This window comes from Gymnoscopelus microlampas (assembly GCF_963454915.1).
Source record: "Gymnoscopelus microlampas genome assembly, chromosome: 23".
NCBI lineage: Eukaryota > Metazoa > Chordata > Actinopteri > Myctophiformes > Myctophidae > Gymnoscopelus > Gymnoscopelus microlampas.
In genome coordinates this window covers 31,095,072-31,113,883 of record NC_139960.1, presented here as the reverse complement: position 1 = coordinate 31,113,883, position 18,812 = coordinate 31,095,072, and the positions used below count along the sequence as shown (strand labels likewise).

At 41.1% G+C, this 18,812-nt stretch overlaps 2 protein-coding genes across 4 annotated transcripts in view; one reads left to right on the top strand and one right to left on the bottom strand.

The window, feature by feature from the left end:
• ano6 (anoctamin 6) overlaps positions 1-2,404 on the bottom strand; it is a 36,729-nt gene extending 34,325 nt beyond the window's left edge. The window contains exon 1 of the mRNA XM_084049838.1: positions 2,055-2,404. Coding sequence (XP_083905964.1) covers positions 2,055-2,154 — 100 coding nt within the window. The 5' untranslated portion in view covers positions 2,155-2,404. The remainder of the gene's footprint in view (positions 1-2,054) is intronic.
• A 330-nt stretch (positions 2,405-2,734) lies between these two features.
• On the top strand, positions 2,735-18,539 carry ints13 (integrator complex subunit 13). Of its 3 annotated transcripts, XM_084049966.1 has the most exons (18): positions 3,733-4,053; positions 4,094-4,152; positions 5,311-5,561; positions 6,315-6,389; positions 6,742-6,944; positions 7,219-7,299; positions 7,403-7,493; positions 7,831-7,959; positions 10,361-10,445; positions 12,037-12,129; positions 12,697-12,786; positions 13,343-13,521; positions 14,289-14,453; positions 14,606-14,760; positions 15,076-15,309; positions 15,884-16,014; positions 16,392-16,521; positions 17,852-18,539. In XM_084049966.1, exons 3-18 carry the CDS (start codon positions 5,337-5,339, stop codon positions 17,886-17,888), a joined length of 2,103 nt encoding a protein of 700 aa, XP_083906092.1. In that variant the 5' UTR covers positions 3,733-4,053; positions 4,094-4,152; positions 5,311-5,336; the 3' UTR covers positions 17,889-18,539. The 3 variants fall into 3 exon arrangements, with proteins under 3 accessions (XP_083906093.1, XP_083906092.1, XP_083906091.1); XM_084049967.1 differs by lacking the exons at positions 3,733-4,053; positions 4,094-4,152 and adding an exon at positions 2,735-2,883; XM_084049965.1 differs by having other exon boundaries at positions 3,733-4,152.
• The last annotated feature ends 273 nt before the right edge of the window (positions 18,540-18,812 follow it).

Genomic DNA, 18,812 nt, shown 5'->3' with positions numbered 1-18,812 from the left:
TCTCCAACCGTTGCTTAACCACTTAAGTATTTTGTCACACGGCAGATAGCGAAATAGACGGTCTACAAGCTCACAACGTTGCTATTTTTGGTGTTTTTCTTTACTTCTTTTTTTTCTTTAAATGTTTTGCCTATAATGACATGTCCAAAATAAGACCAAAATAAGTATATCCAAAGTAAAAGAGGTTAAATTGCTGTTTCAGCTGTAAGGAACGGGTCTTGTCTGTCGATTGATTGATTGATTGATTGATTGATTGATTGATTGATTGATTGATTGATTGATTGATTGACTGACTGACTGACTGACTGACTGACTGACTGACTGACTGACTGACTGACTGACTGACATCTTTATTGAATAAAACGTATAGGCATAAACATATTTATATCTGTCAAAAGGATAAAACACAATAAAGCTTGAGATATTATTTCCATTGTGGTCATTGTGGAATGGAATGAATGGAATAAAGGCGCATTGGTGTATAGCCTACAAGTATATGCGCTTTTGTAAAGTCACTCTCTGTCCTCTGCTTGGGAGTTTGTGGTAACACACATCTCAAATCAATGACACAAAGATCCATATTCATAAACAGCTTGTTTGTTATGAAAAACTCCATCATTTATGTTGTGAAAGTCTAGCCCCACCGCATGATCCAACAACTGAACATGAGATATTATTGTTGATAATGCATGATAGCAATGGAATTTGGGGAACAAAGCTTGCGGCCAATGACTCAGAGTCAGAGACAGCGGAATGTCTTTCCACTTTCAGTGTAGGGTGAATGAATGGAAAACTATTCTTATTCCATAACTGTGTCTACACAGAAAGCACAGCTGTCTGCTCTCCCATGACCCTCCTCATGTTAAAGAAGAAGAACTATTTGGAATAACTTTGTTTCCCAAATGCCAGTGCTAGTATCAATGTATCATGCAAACCATAATAACTAATAATTAGTCATTTAATGTGGTGTAGCTAGACTTTCAAATCATAATGATTGTGTTTTGTAAGTAATAACAAATAAGATGTTTATATGTGTGTCATGGATGCCATGGACGTGAAATGTACAGTGGTTCTCAAAGTGGGGTATAGGGGTTCCAGGGGGTCCCCAGCTAAATGATTGATAGTGAGGACCCAATGGACCCTTACAGGTCTCGTCTGTATTAAACTCAGTCTGGATTGTGGACACACAGAAATAACAGCTGTCAGCTCGCATACCTAGATGGTAAGCACATGCTACCCCAGGTCCTTTGATGTTGTTATGAAAGCTTGAGACACACTTATACAAAATATTACACAGTGTTTGAGTTGCAACAGTAAATGGAACTTGTTATTCAATTGCAGTGATGTAAAGTAACTATGTACATTTACTCAAGTACAGTACAATTTTGAGGTATTTTTACTTTAATAGAGTAGTTCCAGTTTTCAGTACTTTTACTTAACTACTCCACTACATCTCAGAGGCAAATATTGTGCTTTTACACCACTACAATTATTTGAAAACTTTAGTTACTACTTTGTATATTTAGACTAGTATAACAAAACATACATTACCCACTTCAGACCTACATACATTCCAGCCATTTGAAAATAGCCGATCTACAAGCTCACAATGCATGGCATGGAGCTTGTAGGTCTGCTATTTTCAAAAGATTCTAATACATTTTATATATTTGAAAACTTGTGAAATGGGCCATTCTGCTTAATGGGTACTTTCTACTTTTGGTACTTTAAGTACATTTTGATACCAATACTTTTTGTACTGTAAGTACATTTTGAATTCCGGACTTTTACTTGTATTAGTATTTCTACATTGCAGTATTGATACTTTTACTTAAGTAAAAAATGTCAGCACTTTTTTTCCACCACTGCACAGAGGTTGAGTTGCAAAAGTAAATGGAACTTGTTGTTCAATTGTTAATACACTTATTACACACACACACACACACACACACACACACACACACACACACACACACACACACACACACACACACACCACCACCAACCGACATGAAGAAATGTATCTTGCGACATGATCAGTGATCTTGGCTCACCGAGGTCTTCTTCTATGATCCCCAGCTCTGTGTCTCCATCCAGATCCAGCTCCTCCGTGTCGGACAAACCGTCCATTTCTAGGATGTCGTTGTCACTCATCTTCTGTACTTTTGTTATTATGCCGTCCGAGAAGGGTCTAATTCACATCATTTGAGGACAAACCTATGTTTAACCATATGGGACAAAATCCCCCCAAAATACACGACAATAAAAAGGGTACAGTGAATGGATTGAGCTGCCCTCCCTCCCCGCCTACGTCCTATGCATATTCCAACTTTATTTCTCAACCCTCTCTCCCTGATCCGGTGGGATTCGCGGTGGCTAGATCCACTCCAACCCCAGATCAAGTTGTAACTTGAAAAGAAAAGCAAAGAGAATCGGGTGGGGTCGGACTGGAGGAGGGATTTTAGACGTTGTTGGCAAGCCTGATTTTTTGACAGATTGTTACGCCCACTGTCTGGCAGCCGCGTACAACGAAGAATCTAGACACAAATAATAGGCTATACAATCTGATTATTATTTCTTGTCAAGAATAAATACTTTTTAAACTACACTGGCATACAGCCAACATTATAATATTAATGTACAGTATAATGTAATGTATGTGGGAATTTTGGCGGAGTTAAGGCTAGTTCAGGACAGGTTACGTTACGCACAATTGTGGTGGCATACTGTACAGTGTCGTGTCGGGTGGAAACGGACCTCATATGTCCCAAAAAGTTACTTTTCAGGAAAAGAAGAAGGGAAGAAGAACTATAAACAACATTTCTTAGAAATTTTAAGTGTGCCTGCCGCTGGCTAAGTCTGCGCACCTTTTGTGTTCGGGAGGTAGGGTAAAATACATTTAAAGTGAGGCGAAAATTGCCATTTCCATCCGCGTGTGTGTGTGTGCGTGTGCGTGTGTGTGTGTGTGTGTGTTTGTGTGTGCGTGCGTGCGTGTGTGTCTGGATGTCAGCAGAATCTCTGCCCCAAATGTTTCACATGGGCATGTTATAGCGCCACCAGGAGGCCGATTTTTACAAAACAAGTTTTTGACAGTACTCCTTGTTATGAAAGGGTGAGACACACTTGTACAAAATATTACACCGATTCGAGTTGCAACAGAACAGTAAATGAAACTTGTTGTCAATTGCAGTGGTGTAAAGTAACTAAGTACATTTACTCAAGTACTGTACTTAGGTACAATTTTGAGGTATTTTTTTTTTTACTTTATTAGAGTATTTCCAATTTTCAATACTTTTACTCCATTTAGTCCATTACATCTCAGAGGCAAATATAGTACTTTTACGCCACTACAATTATTGGACAACTTTAGTTACTTGTTACTTTGTAGATTTTAAATATTATTACAAAACATACATTCACATGTTCAACACTTCGGCTTCGGCTATGTGTTGTGGGCTTGTACATCTTTAAACATTTTATACATTTGAAAACTTGTGAAATGGGACATTGTGCATAATGAGTGCTTTCTACTTTTGGTACTTTAAGTAAATTTTGATTTCAATACTTTTGCACTTATACTTAAGTCAATTTTGAATTCCGGACTACATTTCAGTATTGATAAAAAAAAATGTGGTACTTTCTCCACCACGTGATGCGAGGTTACTCCACCACTGCTAGGAACCAGTGAACTGTAGCCCGAGGATCCGACCGGACCCCCAAATTTGACGGACCCACCGGAAGTGACTAGCTTACCATTGTTGTGATAATCGGTGTCCGTTCTTTTCATTTAGGGAGATAGTTACGAAACATTCAGAAAGTGAAACACAAATGTTTATTCAGTCTACGTCTATCAGCATAGATATATATGCGAACCATTATGTTTGTGTATCTGTATAGCTGGGTGAGAAAACGGAAAGAAACGATGGTGCTAGCGGTGGTTAGCTAACGGGCTAGCTGTGCATGTCATGCTCCTGTCTGTGGTTTAGAAGCTCATTATTTGATGTTTGATTGACATGTTTGACTGACATGTTGTCAAACTGACTGAGTCTGACTGACGCCATATAACCAAACATATCAGCTTCAGCCTATAGATATTTATAAACCCCAGGCCGGCTTCCATTCGTCTGAGAAAGTTTGATATTTCTTCATCAGGTAAAGTCATAAACTGATATTTATATAAGTAACAGTGGTGGGAAAAGTACTCTACTTTTTTACTTAAAGGTAGGGTAAGTGATATCTTTTGGTTATTTTTTTTTGGTTTGTTAAAAAGGTTAAAGTACTATAATCTGATAGTAATCATTGCTATTGTTTGGTCACAGGGGTCTCTCCAGCTCTTATTTAGACATAATATAGTACGTTTTCATGTAGGTGACACATTTTAAGCCAATCAGGAGAGAGGACTGAAAATACATTTTCTGTTTAATTAAGAGCTGGAGAGACATGGCAGACTCATTTTACTGAACAAACAGCATTGTGTTTAACAAACAGACAGACAAATAGACAGTCAGCCAATGAACACAAAGCATGATGTGTGTCAGCCAATCATAATGTAGCCAATTAATTGCAAGGGTCACTAATATTTTTGTGTATTATGTATATATGTTGAATGTTGTTGTCAAAACTTCCATAAATGTGCATAACCACGTATAATTACAGTTTATACAATTATGGATTATACGGAGGGGTCTTTACAACTCTTGGCCGTAAATAGCCGATCTACAAGCTCACAACCGCTCGCAAACGTGAGGCGTTGTGAGCCTTTAGATCTGTTAATTTTGGCTGTAGTTTTCCTCAGGATAGGGAAGCTAAGGTTCAAGTGGTTAATGCAAAAAAAAGTATCCTGTCACACAAAGATTTGGCGGCCCCCTGTAGTAAATCTGAGGAGCCCCTAGGGGTCCCGGACCCGCTTTTGAAGACCCCTGGATTATAGAATATTGAGATACTGTTCAGACACCAAACTAACTGGACTAGATCCTACTCCCGCCCTAACTAGCAATTGCTTCCTTTATGCGCTCATTTCTTATCAAACTAGGTCACAGAATAAGAATTTGCAGTTGAAAATGTCCGGCTATTACAGGTACAGGCAGCAAACTAACTATCCTGTCTGTTTGTGGTAGGAATGAAATGGACCCTTAAAGTTCTGTTACTCTGAGAGTGTACAAATGGACCCTCAAATGGCTCCATTTATACACATTCAAGAGTTATGGTGATCTGTAACCTAAGGCATACAAAACTGGGAGTCCTTGAAACGAAAAGGTTTGAGAACCACTGACATAGAGAAACGAAACCGTTCCTTTTTTCTTTCTCCAGCACACGCGGACCGCCTCTGACCCAAAATGAAGATGTTTGCCGTCTCCCACAAGACGGCCTTCGTGGTCGATCACTGTCCCTACATGGCTGAGTCCAGCCGGCAGCAGGTGGAGTGCGACGTGTTGACCAAGAGCCGCGGTCAGGGAGTCATCCCCCTCGCCCCCGTGTCCAAGTCCTTGTGGACCTGCGCTGTCGAGTGCTCCATGGAATACTGCCGAATCCTCTACGATGTCTACCCAACCGACAAACTGGTTAGCCTCACCTTACTAGAGTTGTTCCGATACCTATCATAGGTGCCTCTGACTACGCGAGCCCATCCGATATTATGTATGTGACAATAGCTCATTTGCATTACACAGGCAAACAACCATTTACTGTGCCAGTGGAAACTGAATTATTTCGAGCTAGAAAATGGCATTTATTCTCTGTATGTATTTGTTGTATATGTTTTACAAATGGTTTAACCTGAGCCACAAGGCCATGCAAGGCAAGCTACAATAGTAGCAATCATATCACATCCATACAGGTTTAGTAGTAAAAAATAATCACGCAAGTTCAGGTATTGGGAAGGAAAGAATTGTACACATTACCTGTAACTTTGTTTTGGTTATAAAAAACAATAACAACTGAGGACATTCTGCTATACTGCATAGAGAGAGACAGGAAGGAGAAGGTGTGTGTGTGTGTGTGTGTGTGTGTGTGTGTGTGTGTGTGTGTGTGTGTGTGTGTGTGTGTGTGTGTGTGTGTGTGTGTGTGTAAAAAGTATGTGTTTGCACTAGGGCAACACTTTGGACTCTTTGTACACAGCAGGTAAAATGTTGTGTATATTTGTGTATATTTGCCCCACTTCGGCATGGTGACTAGTGTCATGTTCCGTCAAAGCGTTGTGAGCTTGTATATCTGCCGTTTTTGGTGAATGTTCGCCCCAGTATAGGGGCGATAGGGTTCGAGTGATCCACCGTTGTGATAGAGTATATACTGATGAACATCTTGTTATGTTTCAGGTCAATTACATAGTGAGTGACTCAGAGTTCCACATCCTGAACAGCTGGAGACAGGAAGACCAGAGCACCCATGAGGTAAACCACACTTCCTGTTGTTCACAACCCATGTAGACTACTTCAAGGTTTTTAAAAGTAACAAATGGCGCTGGTTGAAGATCTTAGTCGTATCATGATGTTTGTGGAACAATTTTAGACATTAGTTCTATCATTTTCCAACCTGCTCTGAATTAAGCCCAGATGACAATTATTTCTCGTAGTATTTTACATGACATTTTATTCATGCATTTATATTCATTATTTTGGAAACAACGCCTATGTTTTGCACACCTACCTTTGCTTAATAAAAGAAAGTCTCATTATGATTTATTATCTCGTTATGGCATCATTAGCCTATATCTTCTCCTTTTTTCTTCCTCCTGGATGCTAGCTCATGGCCGCGCTGGCAGCTGTGGGGCCACCTAACCCCTGCGAGGACCCAGAGTGCTGCAGCATCCTGCATGGCCTGGCTGTGGCCGTGGAGCAGCTGTGTAAGATAACAGAGCTGCAGCACGAGAAACGCACGGCGCTGATGGACACGGCGGAGAAGGTCGCCAACAGGGGGCGCATCATCTGCCTGACCAACGCTAAAAGGTGAGCAGTGGCATCAGGATAGAATGGATGTCTTCTCCCACTGGATTTTGGGGAGTTTTCACCTCTTTTCTTTTGGTAACCTGAATCGGTGATCCCTGTGGGGACTGGGGAAATTCGTTCCCTGCATTTGACCACCCATCCTAACTATTAGGAGCAGTAGGCTGCCAGCTATGGGTGCCAGGGAACAGTTAGGGGAGCATTGTCTTGCTCAAAGACACGTCGATATGAGGCCAGGAGATTAACGGGAGTATCTTGTCGTTCATCTGTTGCACAGCGACACCCACGTGCGAATGTTGGAAGACTGCATCCAAGAAACCATTCAAGACCAGAACAAACTGGCAGCGGGATCGGACAGGTCAGTGTGCAATATGAGGTGTACACAGTGAGTATATTTAGGACTGTGAGTTTGTTATACTTTATCTTATTGTGGAGCTGAAAGGTATGTGTGTGTGTTCCAGGCTGATGGCCCTGCAGCAGTGTGAGTTGGTGCTGGTCCACATCTACCCACAGGGAGAGGACACACTGGTCTCTGACCGACCAAAGAAGGAGGTAGGAGAGCAACCTTAACCGGCTCAAACACCTGGTACATGTACTGAGACATTGGTAATCGTGTAAAAAGATGGACCCACGCCATCACTAATGTTAGAGAGAGGGGACAACATATTGATATTTCTAATTTCAAAATGCCCTCCTCGTTATGTCAATCTATCAAAGTTTATTTATATAGCATGTCATACATCAGATGCAACTCCCAAGTGCTGAACAAAATAAATAAATGGAGGTGTATTGAAGACGGAAAGAATGAAAGTTTTCAATAATTTTCAACATTGCTGCTTCTCTCAAGAGCGTTCCAGTGTTGAGTTCTTAAAGCCCTCTCCTCCTCCAGATTTCTCCTCTGCTGACCAGCGAGGTGCATAGCGTGCGGGCAGGGAGGCACCTGGCTACAAAACTCAACGTTCTGGTCCAGCAGCACTTTGACCTGGCTTCTACTACCATCACCAACATCCCAATGAAGGTGAGGCAGGTTCTGCCTGCAGCCTGACAACACAAACCACAACAAATCATCTTCTTATAACCCACACACACATTCTCTTGGTATTGTAGATGGACATTATCTAATGCATGAACAATGATTTATTCATTTAAAAATAAATGCCTTCTGGTCACCTCAGCTTTCTCCTCTCATGACATTCTTTCTTTGTTTTTGTTCTCCTTAGTTTTTGCTTCCTTCTTTCCTTTCTGTTTCTTTAATACTACTTTTTATTTGATAATTTGTCCCTTCTTTCCTCTGTTCTTTCTTCCCTGCCACATGTGCACCATGTTCACCACTCATCAATGTCTCATAATATTCAGACTTATGTTTTTATTTGATTTCATCTGCATGTTGATACGTCTCTTTGGAGCTGCTGCTGCTGCTGCTGTTTTCATGCTGTATTTTCTGTTTTGCTAGCCCACATTAAATGTTTGCGACCAGGTCAGTAGTTCTCTCTCACACACACACCCAAGTGAGGGAGCACAGCCGTTGTACAGCAGGCCATTTTTTATTAGGACAGCCAGACTTGAGCCAACTTGGTGGTGTTGTTACAGTACAGGACAGGCAACTGTGGTCTGGACGAGTTGAAACTAGTTTGAGCTCTGCATGCATGTCCCTGCCTCGAAGAATCTGCATTATGTCACATTTTGCATTTTTGTTGTTCAAGGCATTTATTGTGAAATCCTGCTTACAGTACAACTGTCGCAACATTGCAAGGAGTGAAATGCTTGTACTCTGAGCTTTTTCAACATTGTGGATAAAATAGGTAAAAAATACATAAACGATAAGATTCAAAAGTGAATAAGGAATAGAAGAATAAAGTGAAATAGCAAAAAAAGAAATGGCATCTATCAACAATTGTGTACAGTAAGCTATTATATATTATAGCATACTGATACAAATAATATGATCTGTACAACTGTAGATTTTGAGGCTGTAATCGTGTATTAGTATTTCATTTTGTTGTCTAACAAGGCACATTGGCAGTTATTAACAACCATTTGTAGAGTCTATTAATAAATCAGTACTTTTAGATCAAATTCAGCAGGACAACATGCAGATACATCTAGTACTAGTGAACAGGGTTAGGGTTAATTTCACGCCATTCACAGCAGTGACGTGAACTTGGTTGGACCAGTGTTGCCTCTCCTTGGTTTGTGACGACATCCATCTTCATAAGATGTGGATAGACTTTCCTCTCTGGCCTCTGTAGCCCAGTCAGCCTCCCCTCCTCCTGTTCCGCTGTATATTCTTGATGTGGTGTTCTGTGCTGTCTTCATTAATAGTCTTCTATCTGACAATCTGACCCCCCACCCCACCCAGCCACTTTCAGCGTCCTTGTTAACTCTCTCTCTCTGCAGCTGAAATCCCTAGATACCACTTCAGACATTTGAAACCATAGACACACTCGAACATCCAAGTAACAGTAGAAGCTACAGTATATCACAGTTTTAATATACCATAGGCTGACACACATAGGTCTGTCACGATCATGACATTTTACTTGACAATTAATTGTCATACAAATATTTGACAAAGATTAACAATGCTTTAATTGTGGTTTTGTCATTGAACATTGGAATATAAACAAAAATAGTCTTTTAGGCTTCGTAAACAAAAGTTGCACAGGGACAAAGAACTTAATTATACAAAGAATTGATTCGTATTACACATTTTATACGTTTGTAGATCTGCTATTTCCACTTTTGCTTTAAATGTTTGAAAATGTATGAACGTTTATTATGCCGATAATGCAAAAATAATTGTGATTATCTTGAATCATTTTGATTATGCAATAATTGTGACAGGCCTAGACATACATTAAATCAGGCCTCTAAGGGCCTGTGTCCACCAAAGTATTTAGTTATTTTCCTTTCTATGTTTTCAAAAGTTTTCAATGGGAGTGCCACGTATTTTTTATGCTATGCTGGAAACGGCAGCAGCATGACGAGGCACTGAGCGTCTATTCTGTACTGCACGTTCACGTTTGTCCTTTTTATCTGGGCTTCCAGAGTTGAACTAGAGTTCAGCTGGAAAGATATATCTTGGTGGACACAGCCCTCTAATGGCAAGAAAGACATTATGGTCATTGGATTATGTCTTGAGTGTGTTTTCTACACACTAACAGCAGAGCTAGAAACCTTAGTGAAAACCATGTGTGACATTCAGCAGCAAACTTTTCTGTCATCCTGTTCTCCATCACTTTTTACCCTTCTGGGCCATGAAAGCAGCAGTGCGTGTGTGAGAGTGTGTACATATAACGTTTGTGTGTGCGTGGTTTAGCACATGTATTTCTGTATACATTGTGTATGGCATGTTGAATTCATCCTAACCTCTGTTTGTGTGTGTGTTATTCATGTATTATTACTGTGTGGATGTACAGGAGGAACAGCACGCCAACACGTCAGCCAATTATGATGTGGAACTCCTCCATCATAGAGACGCTCACCTGGAGTTCTTCAAAAGCGGTGTGTTCACTGTCTGGGATTTGGAGGAGTCATCTTTGCATTTTTTTTTATTTTTCTAAGCTTTATGTAGATCACTGGCTCTCAAAGTGTGGTCTTGGGACCCCCTGGAACCCCCTCCAAGGAACTGGGGGTCCCCAGACCACACTTTGAGAGCCAGTGATGAAATGAGGAACAGTTTAAACACCTGAGCCCTATTTTATTTGACAATTTGACAGCTATTCGAAAATGGCTGATCTAGAACTAGAAGCTGTTGTGACGCGTTGGGAACTTGTACATTTGCTATGTTCAAAAAAGTTGACAAATTCCTGGTGCAACTGCAAAATATTTTCAAATGGGGGTCTGCGACCAAATACTTTTGGGGGACATGTAACAGTTTGAGAACCACTGATTTAGATACAATTTTGAGAGACATGAAACTCAGGGCAGAGAGGAGAGACATGTCAGCCATGGCCACTCAATGAGCATGCGGTCTGTGCACTGACTGGCTGAGCCACCAGGCACCCCCTGGAGGATTATTATAAAATTGTGAAATTAACCACCACTTTAATTCAGGCAGAGTACTAAAGTCGCGCACATGTCAGACCTGCTAATTGGCTTATATTATTGGCTCAGTCGACTCTCTGATTCACCAAGAAGTCAATGCTGTGGTTATTTTAAACTGACAGCTCATACGTTGACTCATCATTCAGTTCAATTCTCTCTTATCACCCCCTACCGGAATTATGTCTGGTTTTGTGCTATGGTTTTATATTTAGAGATTAAGTTAGGCGTTTTGTATTGTGCTCCCCATAGAATCATTTGCATTCTGCTCATACATATTGGCGAGCATCCTAAGTGCTAAAATCGCCAATGCACCTCAACGGGAATGACATAGAGGAAGGAAAGAGCAGAGAGATGAGGTGACATGAGATCTGTGTAACGGCCTGAGGTACATATAAACAGCAACCCTGGTAGTTCAATCACAGGGTGCACGCAAATGTATGTCTTAAAAACAGCGTCCCTATTCTGGGGCAAACATTCTGCAAAAATAGCCAATCTACAAACTCGCAACGCGTCGCAACTCTTTGTGAGCTTGTACATTGGCTATTTTGGCGAGATATTTAGGGAAAAACAGAGAGAGAACTGCAAGGCCCTAGTATAGAGCCCTGGGGGACCCTGGTCAACTAAGTATAGGGTTTAAGTCGGTGGTTCTCAAACTGTGGCCATTGCATTTGATGTCAATGTGTTCAAAATAACACATTGCCACAGAAGGCAAAATAAGTATTGCCTTATATTCAATGACAGTTGTGCTAGTCAAGTTTGCCTTGATGCCAATATGCCTTAATGCACATGTATGTGCCTCATGCCTCATTGCACAGTTATATACCTACTTTTGTTATGTTATGAAGAAGTGGATACTGTTGAATGCTTATTTTTTTTATTTTATTCTTATCTTAGTTTTTCTTTTTATTACTATTGTCGTCATTAACACAGTACTTTGTGGACCTCACAAAGTTGCATTTGGCTTCTTGTACCTGTCTGAGTGGTGACACAAATGACCTTGATTCTTAAAGTCTTACTAATTGATTTTCCCTCTTCGTCTCTGCCATAGGTGACCTGCACATGGCAGGTAGCACTAGCAGAGACAGTGGACTGAAGGAGACGGTTACACTGAAGTGGTGCACTCCTAGAACCAACAGTATAGGTAGGCACCTTGTATCACTCCCAGAATCAACAGCATAGGTAGGCACCTTGTATCACTCCCAGAACCAACAGCATAGGTAGGCACCTTGTATCACTCCCAGAACCAACAGCATAGGTAGGCACCTTGTAGCTATCTCTACAATTAAAATGGACTAAGGTAATTTGCAACTATGACCGAACTACAACATAGTGGTATCGCATCTAGTGGCCAGTCCGGTGCACCACCTGTTTCAAATGTTTCAAAAAGTTATTGACATTGTCAACCTGTAGGTGTTCTACCTGTGTTACTTCTTTGTTTATTTAGACTGGACAATGCACATTAATGGACATTCCATACTTGAACATGAATTCAATCAGCTGAACATAATCTCATGTATACATACTGGATTTAGTTAGCAGCTCATTTCCAGCCACAGTCCTACATATAAGAACAATACAATACAAACTTAACAAATACAAAAAAAGAACATACAGCTACCTAAATTAGCATTCCATTCCTAGTTAAGAGTACTAAATGCCATTTTGTGTGTGTATGTGTGCCCGCCCCCACTGTGTTGATTTCCTCCAGAGCTCCATTACTGTACAGGAGCTTATAGAATCTCACCGACAGACGTGAACAGTCGTCCGTCTTCCTGTTTGACCAACTTCCTCCTCAACGGTAAGCTCAAGTGGTCTTATCGCAAAGGAACACTTCATGAATAATAAATGTAAGGGCTGTCAACACCAAGAACGATAAATAAGAATCCATTTACATCCATTCTAACTTAGGTGGACGGTGGAGTCCACCCCACAACTGCAACGACAACGGCAAACAATATAATTTAGATCACATTCAGAGTCATTTGATGAACGATGGAAACACTGGATGGAAATTCATCCGAATTTGCAGGATGACACGTTTCATCACGTCACTCACATTCAACATGTTACAGAACTTTATCGCTCATCATTTTGGATTTTCACATCATGATCGTCATAGTTATCTTTATAGTTCTATCATTCTTTGTGCGGACATCCCTTCTACTGTTGCTACTTGTTGGTATTATTATTGTCATGAATTAGAGATTAGACTCTTTAATGTCACTGTGTTGTTTGTGCTTTTACAGCATTATCTACTATGATTTAGTTCCAGTACCCTTTGATATTACCAGAAATTCCCATCCACTACAATACGTTATATTGTTTTTAATATATCTTTTATAAATGATTGACAGGAAGGTCAGTGCTCCTAGAGCAGCCCAGGAAGTCGGGTTCAAAGGTCATCAGCCACATGCTGAGCAGCCACGGCGGTGAGATCTTCCTGCACGTGCTCAATATGACCCGCTCCACCCTGGAGGACCCGCCCTCTATCAGCGAGGGCTGCGGGGGCCGCGTCACTGACTACCGGATCACTGTGAGTTATAACTTTGAACAGCTATACATAGTCATCTAAACCAGTGTTTTTCAAACCTTTTCATGTTGAGGACCCCCAAGTTGAATTGTATTTGACCGCGAACCCCGATTTGAAAAGATTGTGTGCCGGGGAAGGCACAAAGAGAAGATTTGTCAACATTTTTAGAAAATAGAAGAAAAATAAAATAGTGTTCATGGTGCTGGGAATTCCCCCTGGAACCCCCTCAAAGACCCCCGGACCCCACTTCGAAGACCTGCGATGTAAACAGTTAATATATAAATCTTTCACATAAGTCCAGGGGGTAGCAGTCTGCTCAGGAGGTAGGGTGGTCAGTTAGGAACCGGAAGGTTCTCTGTTCGATCCCCGGCTCCTCCTGGCTTCGTATCGAAGTGTCCTTGAGCAAGACACTGAACCCTTAATTGCTCCTGATGAGCAGGTTGGTGCCTTGCATGGTTTCCTCTGCCTCCTGTGTGTGAATGTGTGAAAGTAATACACGATGATGTACAAGCTCCGAGCTTGTAGATCGGCTATATTTGGCTAATGTTCTCTCCAGAATATAGATGCTGGGGTTCAAGTGGTTAAGCCCTTTACACTTAAGTCATATGGTGAATAGTGAAAATAACTGATCTGCAAGCTCACAATGTGTTGTGTTTTTTAAAATGTTATTCCATTTTGCCCAAAATAGGGACACCAGGGTTAATGTACAGTAGTTACGTTCAAGAGAATCAACTTCATGTGTGTTTGCGTGTTCATGTTGCCATCCTCAGGACTTCGGGGAGTTCATGAGAGAGAACCGTCTGACCCCGGTGTCAGAGTTGATCCACGACCCCAGTGGGAAGCTGCCTGCGGAGAGAGCCAAAGCCCAGCTGGAGCGATACACACGCTACTGGCCCATGATCATCTCCCAGACCACCATCTTCAACATGCAAGCTGTAAGGACTTAAACTTTATCTTTGGGCTGGGCAATTACTGCTGTTGTGCTCCCACCTTTCGCTATACCTGGCTGGTGCTATGTGGATCTCCCCATGCGTTACCAATTTGCACCTTATGTGTAACCCTCTATGTCTGTCTGTCCTCCCTCCAGGTTGTACCTCTTGCTAACCTAATAGTGAAGGAGACGCTGTCAGAGGAGGACGTACTGACCTGTCAAAAGACCGTCTACAACCTGGTGGACATGGAGAGGAAGAATGACCCTCTGCCCATCTCCACTGTGGGCTCTAGAGGAAAGGGACCCAAGAGGTACACTAGTACTACTACATTATTTTGTGTGTGTGTGTGTGTGTGTGTGTGTGTGTGTGTGTGTGTGTGTGTGTGTGTGTGTGTGTGTGTGTGTGTGTGTGTGTGTGTGTGTGTGTGTGTGTGTGTGTGTGTGTGTGTGTGTGTGTGTGTGTGTGTACATTGCTTTACCAGAGGGCTATTTTTGCTACTTTTGTGTGACGCTAGTATGACAAAATAAAATTTAAAAAGTAAAAGATATAGAGATAAGAGGTTTCTGCCCGACAGCAACGATAAATGTGCGAGCTGACATGGAAGCGTGTGTTTGTGTGACTACAGAGACGAGCAGTATCGCATAATGTGGAATGAGCTGGAGACGCTGGTGAAGACGCACTCAGCCGCCAGCGAGCGTCACCACAGGGTGCTGGAGTGCATCGTGGCGTGCCGCAGCAAGCCCCCCGAAGAGGACGACCGCAAGAAGAGAGGCAGGAAGAGAGAGGACAAGGAGGACAGAGCCGAGAAGAACGGCAGCAAAGACACCGGCGACGACAAGAGCTGGCAGGATGCCGACAGGTCAGGAGAAAGATTGTGAGATGGCAGTGGTTCTCAAATTGGGGCCCGAGGACCCCCAGACCCCCCTGAGACTCTCAGGGGGTCCCCAGCAAAATTGTTAAAAATGTGGAATCCAATCTTAAACCACACAAATATTCTCTTATGGGGTTCCCTGGCACAAAATATTTTCAGATGGGAGTCCGTGGCCAAATATATTTCACATTTGGGGGTCTTGACAAAATGTTTGAGAACCACTGGTCTAGAAGAGTGATGTGTGTATTTTAAGGTTTACACAAACAAATGTACACAACACACTAAACAGAATTGTGCTAACTTCATCAGCTGAAAAACTGTCTTAATGTGGATTGACCCTACACAGATTATGAAAAAGTTTTGGCCCTTAAATCTTTGCTTTTGATTGTACTTTTTTCTGCCTTCTTCCCATTTACACAAGTACGCGCACTCAATACGCTTGTACTCATGTTGCAAAAGCAAATCATTATCCAACGCACTTAGACTGTACGAGTTTGAACTGTAGTCTGACCCCTGATCGTAAAACGTCATATCCACCCCTTGTTGTATTCACCCCGTCCAGGCTGAAGGGGGCGCTAGACAAAGAGGAGGAGTCAGAGGTGATCATAAAGGACTCTCCGGACTCTCCAGAGCCACAGATCAAGAGGCCTCGTCTCATCACAGAGGAAGTCCAGCCCCCAGAGAAAGCTAAAGGTACAAGAACTCACTCAACTGCTTGGCTCTTATTCAGATCAGGAAGCTAACATGTAGCGGTGCAACAGTTCATTGAACAAAAATTGTAGATGTACAAGCTCAAAACACATTGCGAGCAGTGAGCTTGTAGCTCAGCTCTTCTTTACGTGACACCATTGTGTAACAAAATAGGGTTTAAGTGGGTAATCGGACAGGTCGATTAAAATATATATATATGAATTTATTCACATTGATATATGGTTTATGTATACAAAAATGCTTCTCAATTATTCGATTAATTGGAAAAAGTATTTAATCTAATAGTTGCTAAGAAAATAATTGATATTTGCAACCCTACTAACGTGTAATATCCATGTGTGTGTGTCCCTGTATTCCAGGGCCAGTGTCTCTGCTCAGCTTGTGGACCAATAGGATCACAGCTGCCAACTCCAGGAAGGAGTTCTTTGGGAGAATCAACTCTGTCAACAACCAGGCTGACCTGTACCAGCATTTGAAAGAGGAGAACGGGTGGGTGGGGCTTTGCCTTTCACTTAAAGTACAGTTTTTACTGAAGTAAAAAAAAGCTCTTACTCTAAAGGCCCCCTCCACCCACCCACCCTTTATTCCCATCACTTATACACTTAAAGTTCCTTGATAAGACACCATAATACTAATTTTACCTATAATCTCTCAAGAACCGATTCAGAGCTGCGCTAAAAGCATTTTTTTTTACCTGGGATCCCAGATTGCTGCCAACCAAACAGTGATTCCTATGGAAGTCCATTGGTCCAAAAATGTAATAATAAATACCACAATGATACAAATAAAAAAGGCTTTATTTATTTCATTGTGGTATTTATTTTTAATTTTTTGGACCTATAACTTAGGTAACTGACTTCCATAAATTCCCATCCACTCAGTCATCTGATGGGATTAGCTTGCGTAGCTTGCTGAGTGGAGAAAGTTTGTTTACATTTAGCGCGGATATTTTAATACCTGGATATTGGACATTTTGATATTTTGTCACGGATGTAGGATGTGTTGGTATTATTTGACAGTTTGTGTTTATGCATGGTCACTAGATGGGGCCAAATTATTTCTAGAAATTCCTCAGCCCAAGTCTGCTCCCTATCGCTCTGGTCTGAATGAAGGAATGTCTTTAGCGACCAACCTGGGAGAGTTGCATGAGTAAAACATCTAGGTGTGCGGAGGTGACCGTCTCACCATTTTCACAGCTGCTCCATGACGTCATTTTGTAGTAATCCACCCACCGCCGTGGGTCAGTGGATGGCTTAATTTGGAGCATGTATAGGGGCCTTAACTTCCTCCTACTACAGTGAACCACTGGCAGTAGCTGTGAATATCTGAATACTATTTATTCAGCCTTTACTCCCTTGTTAACCAAGTATAAAGGGTTTAAGTGGTTATGTCAAACTTCAGTGTACTTTGCTGGATGGAATGTATGTAATGCTCTATGTAGGCATGGCATAGATGCATGCAGGTGGCTAGAGGTGGCAGGAAACAATAAAGGTGTAAGATAAGGATGGTTAGGTCAGTGTAGAGCAGGTGGAAAGGTTATGAGGGTTGTGTGTGTATGTGTGGGGGGGGGGGTATTTTTGACGAGGAGATTGACTTGGATGGATGAAGAGTCAGACACAAATCTAAATGAAAGTTTGACAGTATGTCTGTTCACACAAACACTGGATGCCAACAATAGATCTGTCTTTGCTTAATTTTCTTCATGATTAACATCAGCTCATGGTTTAGATTATTTGCACACATAAAACGATAGAAGCCGAAATATAGAAGAATATAGAACAAATTATTTGTATTTATTTATTTTATCTATTCTTTGCAGCATGGATGTCCATGAAAATGGCAAAGCCTCCAGATGATGTCACCGTGTTCAGACATCCCATAATGATCGTGACGGTTGGGACCACAGACTGTTCTCTGCAACTCTTTTCCAAATAAGGGCATGGACATAGACCTATGGCAGACTCTAATATGGACATGGAAATGGAATTGCAAAACAATAATTACAATATAGGATTTTATACATGTTTTGTTTTTGTTTTTTACAGAAGGCTTTTGTAGTTGATTGTGTTGGGGACGTTTATCTGCTGTTAAATTAGGTTAATCTCTGGTCGTCATTGTGTGATCCTGATAGTTAAATTGATCACTTAAATAATAATATGACCACTCTTTGATATTGAACCCAGATGGTTCATTGGTATGAACCTGGGACCTCATTTATAATTATACAAAAAAGAAGGAAGCGAAAAAACTTTTGACTGTTAAGTTGTATCATGCAATAACTTTACACAGAGATTGAAAAAGTTAAACCCACAAATCACAAGTTTAGATACTAGAGCTTAGTGTCATTATCTTGCTATAGACCAAGAACTTGAGAAAAGTAAATGCAGTGTGCTGATCATGACACCACAATAAATACAGTATTTCAACAATTCACAACTTTGCTTGGTTTTAACTGGAAACTTCACATTTGTGTAAAAAACTAATAACCCTGGTGTAAGTGGACTGTATGGTTTGATTTTATATTGTTCAAAACATGTCAAGTTTTAGTGTTCAACATAGTTCAACTTAGACTAGTTTAAACAGTAAAGTCGCTGTCTGGCAGAAACATTGTATCTTTATATTTAAATATATTATATATTTTTTTTAATGTCCTAGGCTTCATCGTATGACAGTGTAGCGCAAAAGTAACCGATCTACAAGCTTACAATGCGTTGCATACACTATTTTGTAACATTTTGGGAAAATTATTTTAACCTATAATGACATGGCCAAAGTATTGG

Excerpts from the sequence above, each read along its gene's own strand:
- ints13 (XM_084049967.1), top strand. The coding sequence starts at position 5,337 with ATGAAGATGTTTGCCGTCTCCCACAAGACGGCCTTCGTGGTCGATCAC. Across the intron at positions 6,945-7,218 it reads TGCCTGACCAACGCTAAAAG|CGACACCCACGTGCGAATGT; the intron begins GTGAGCAGTGGC and ends TCTGTTGCACAG. Across the intron at positions 10,446-12,036 it reads CCTGGAGTTCTTCAAAAGCG|GTGACCTGCACATGGCAGGT; the intron begins GTGTGTTCACTG and ends TCTCTGCCATAG.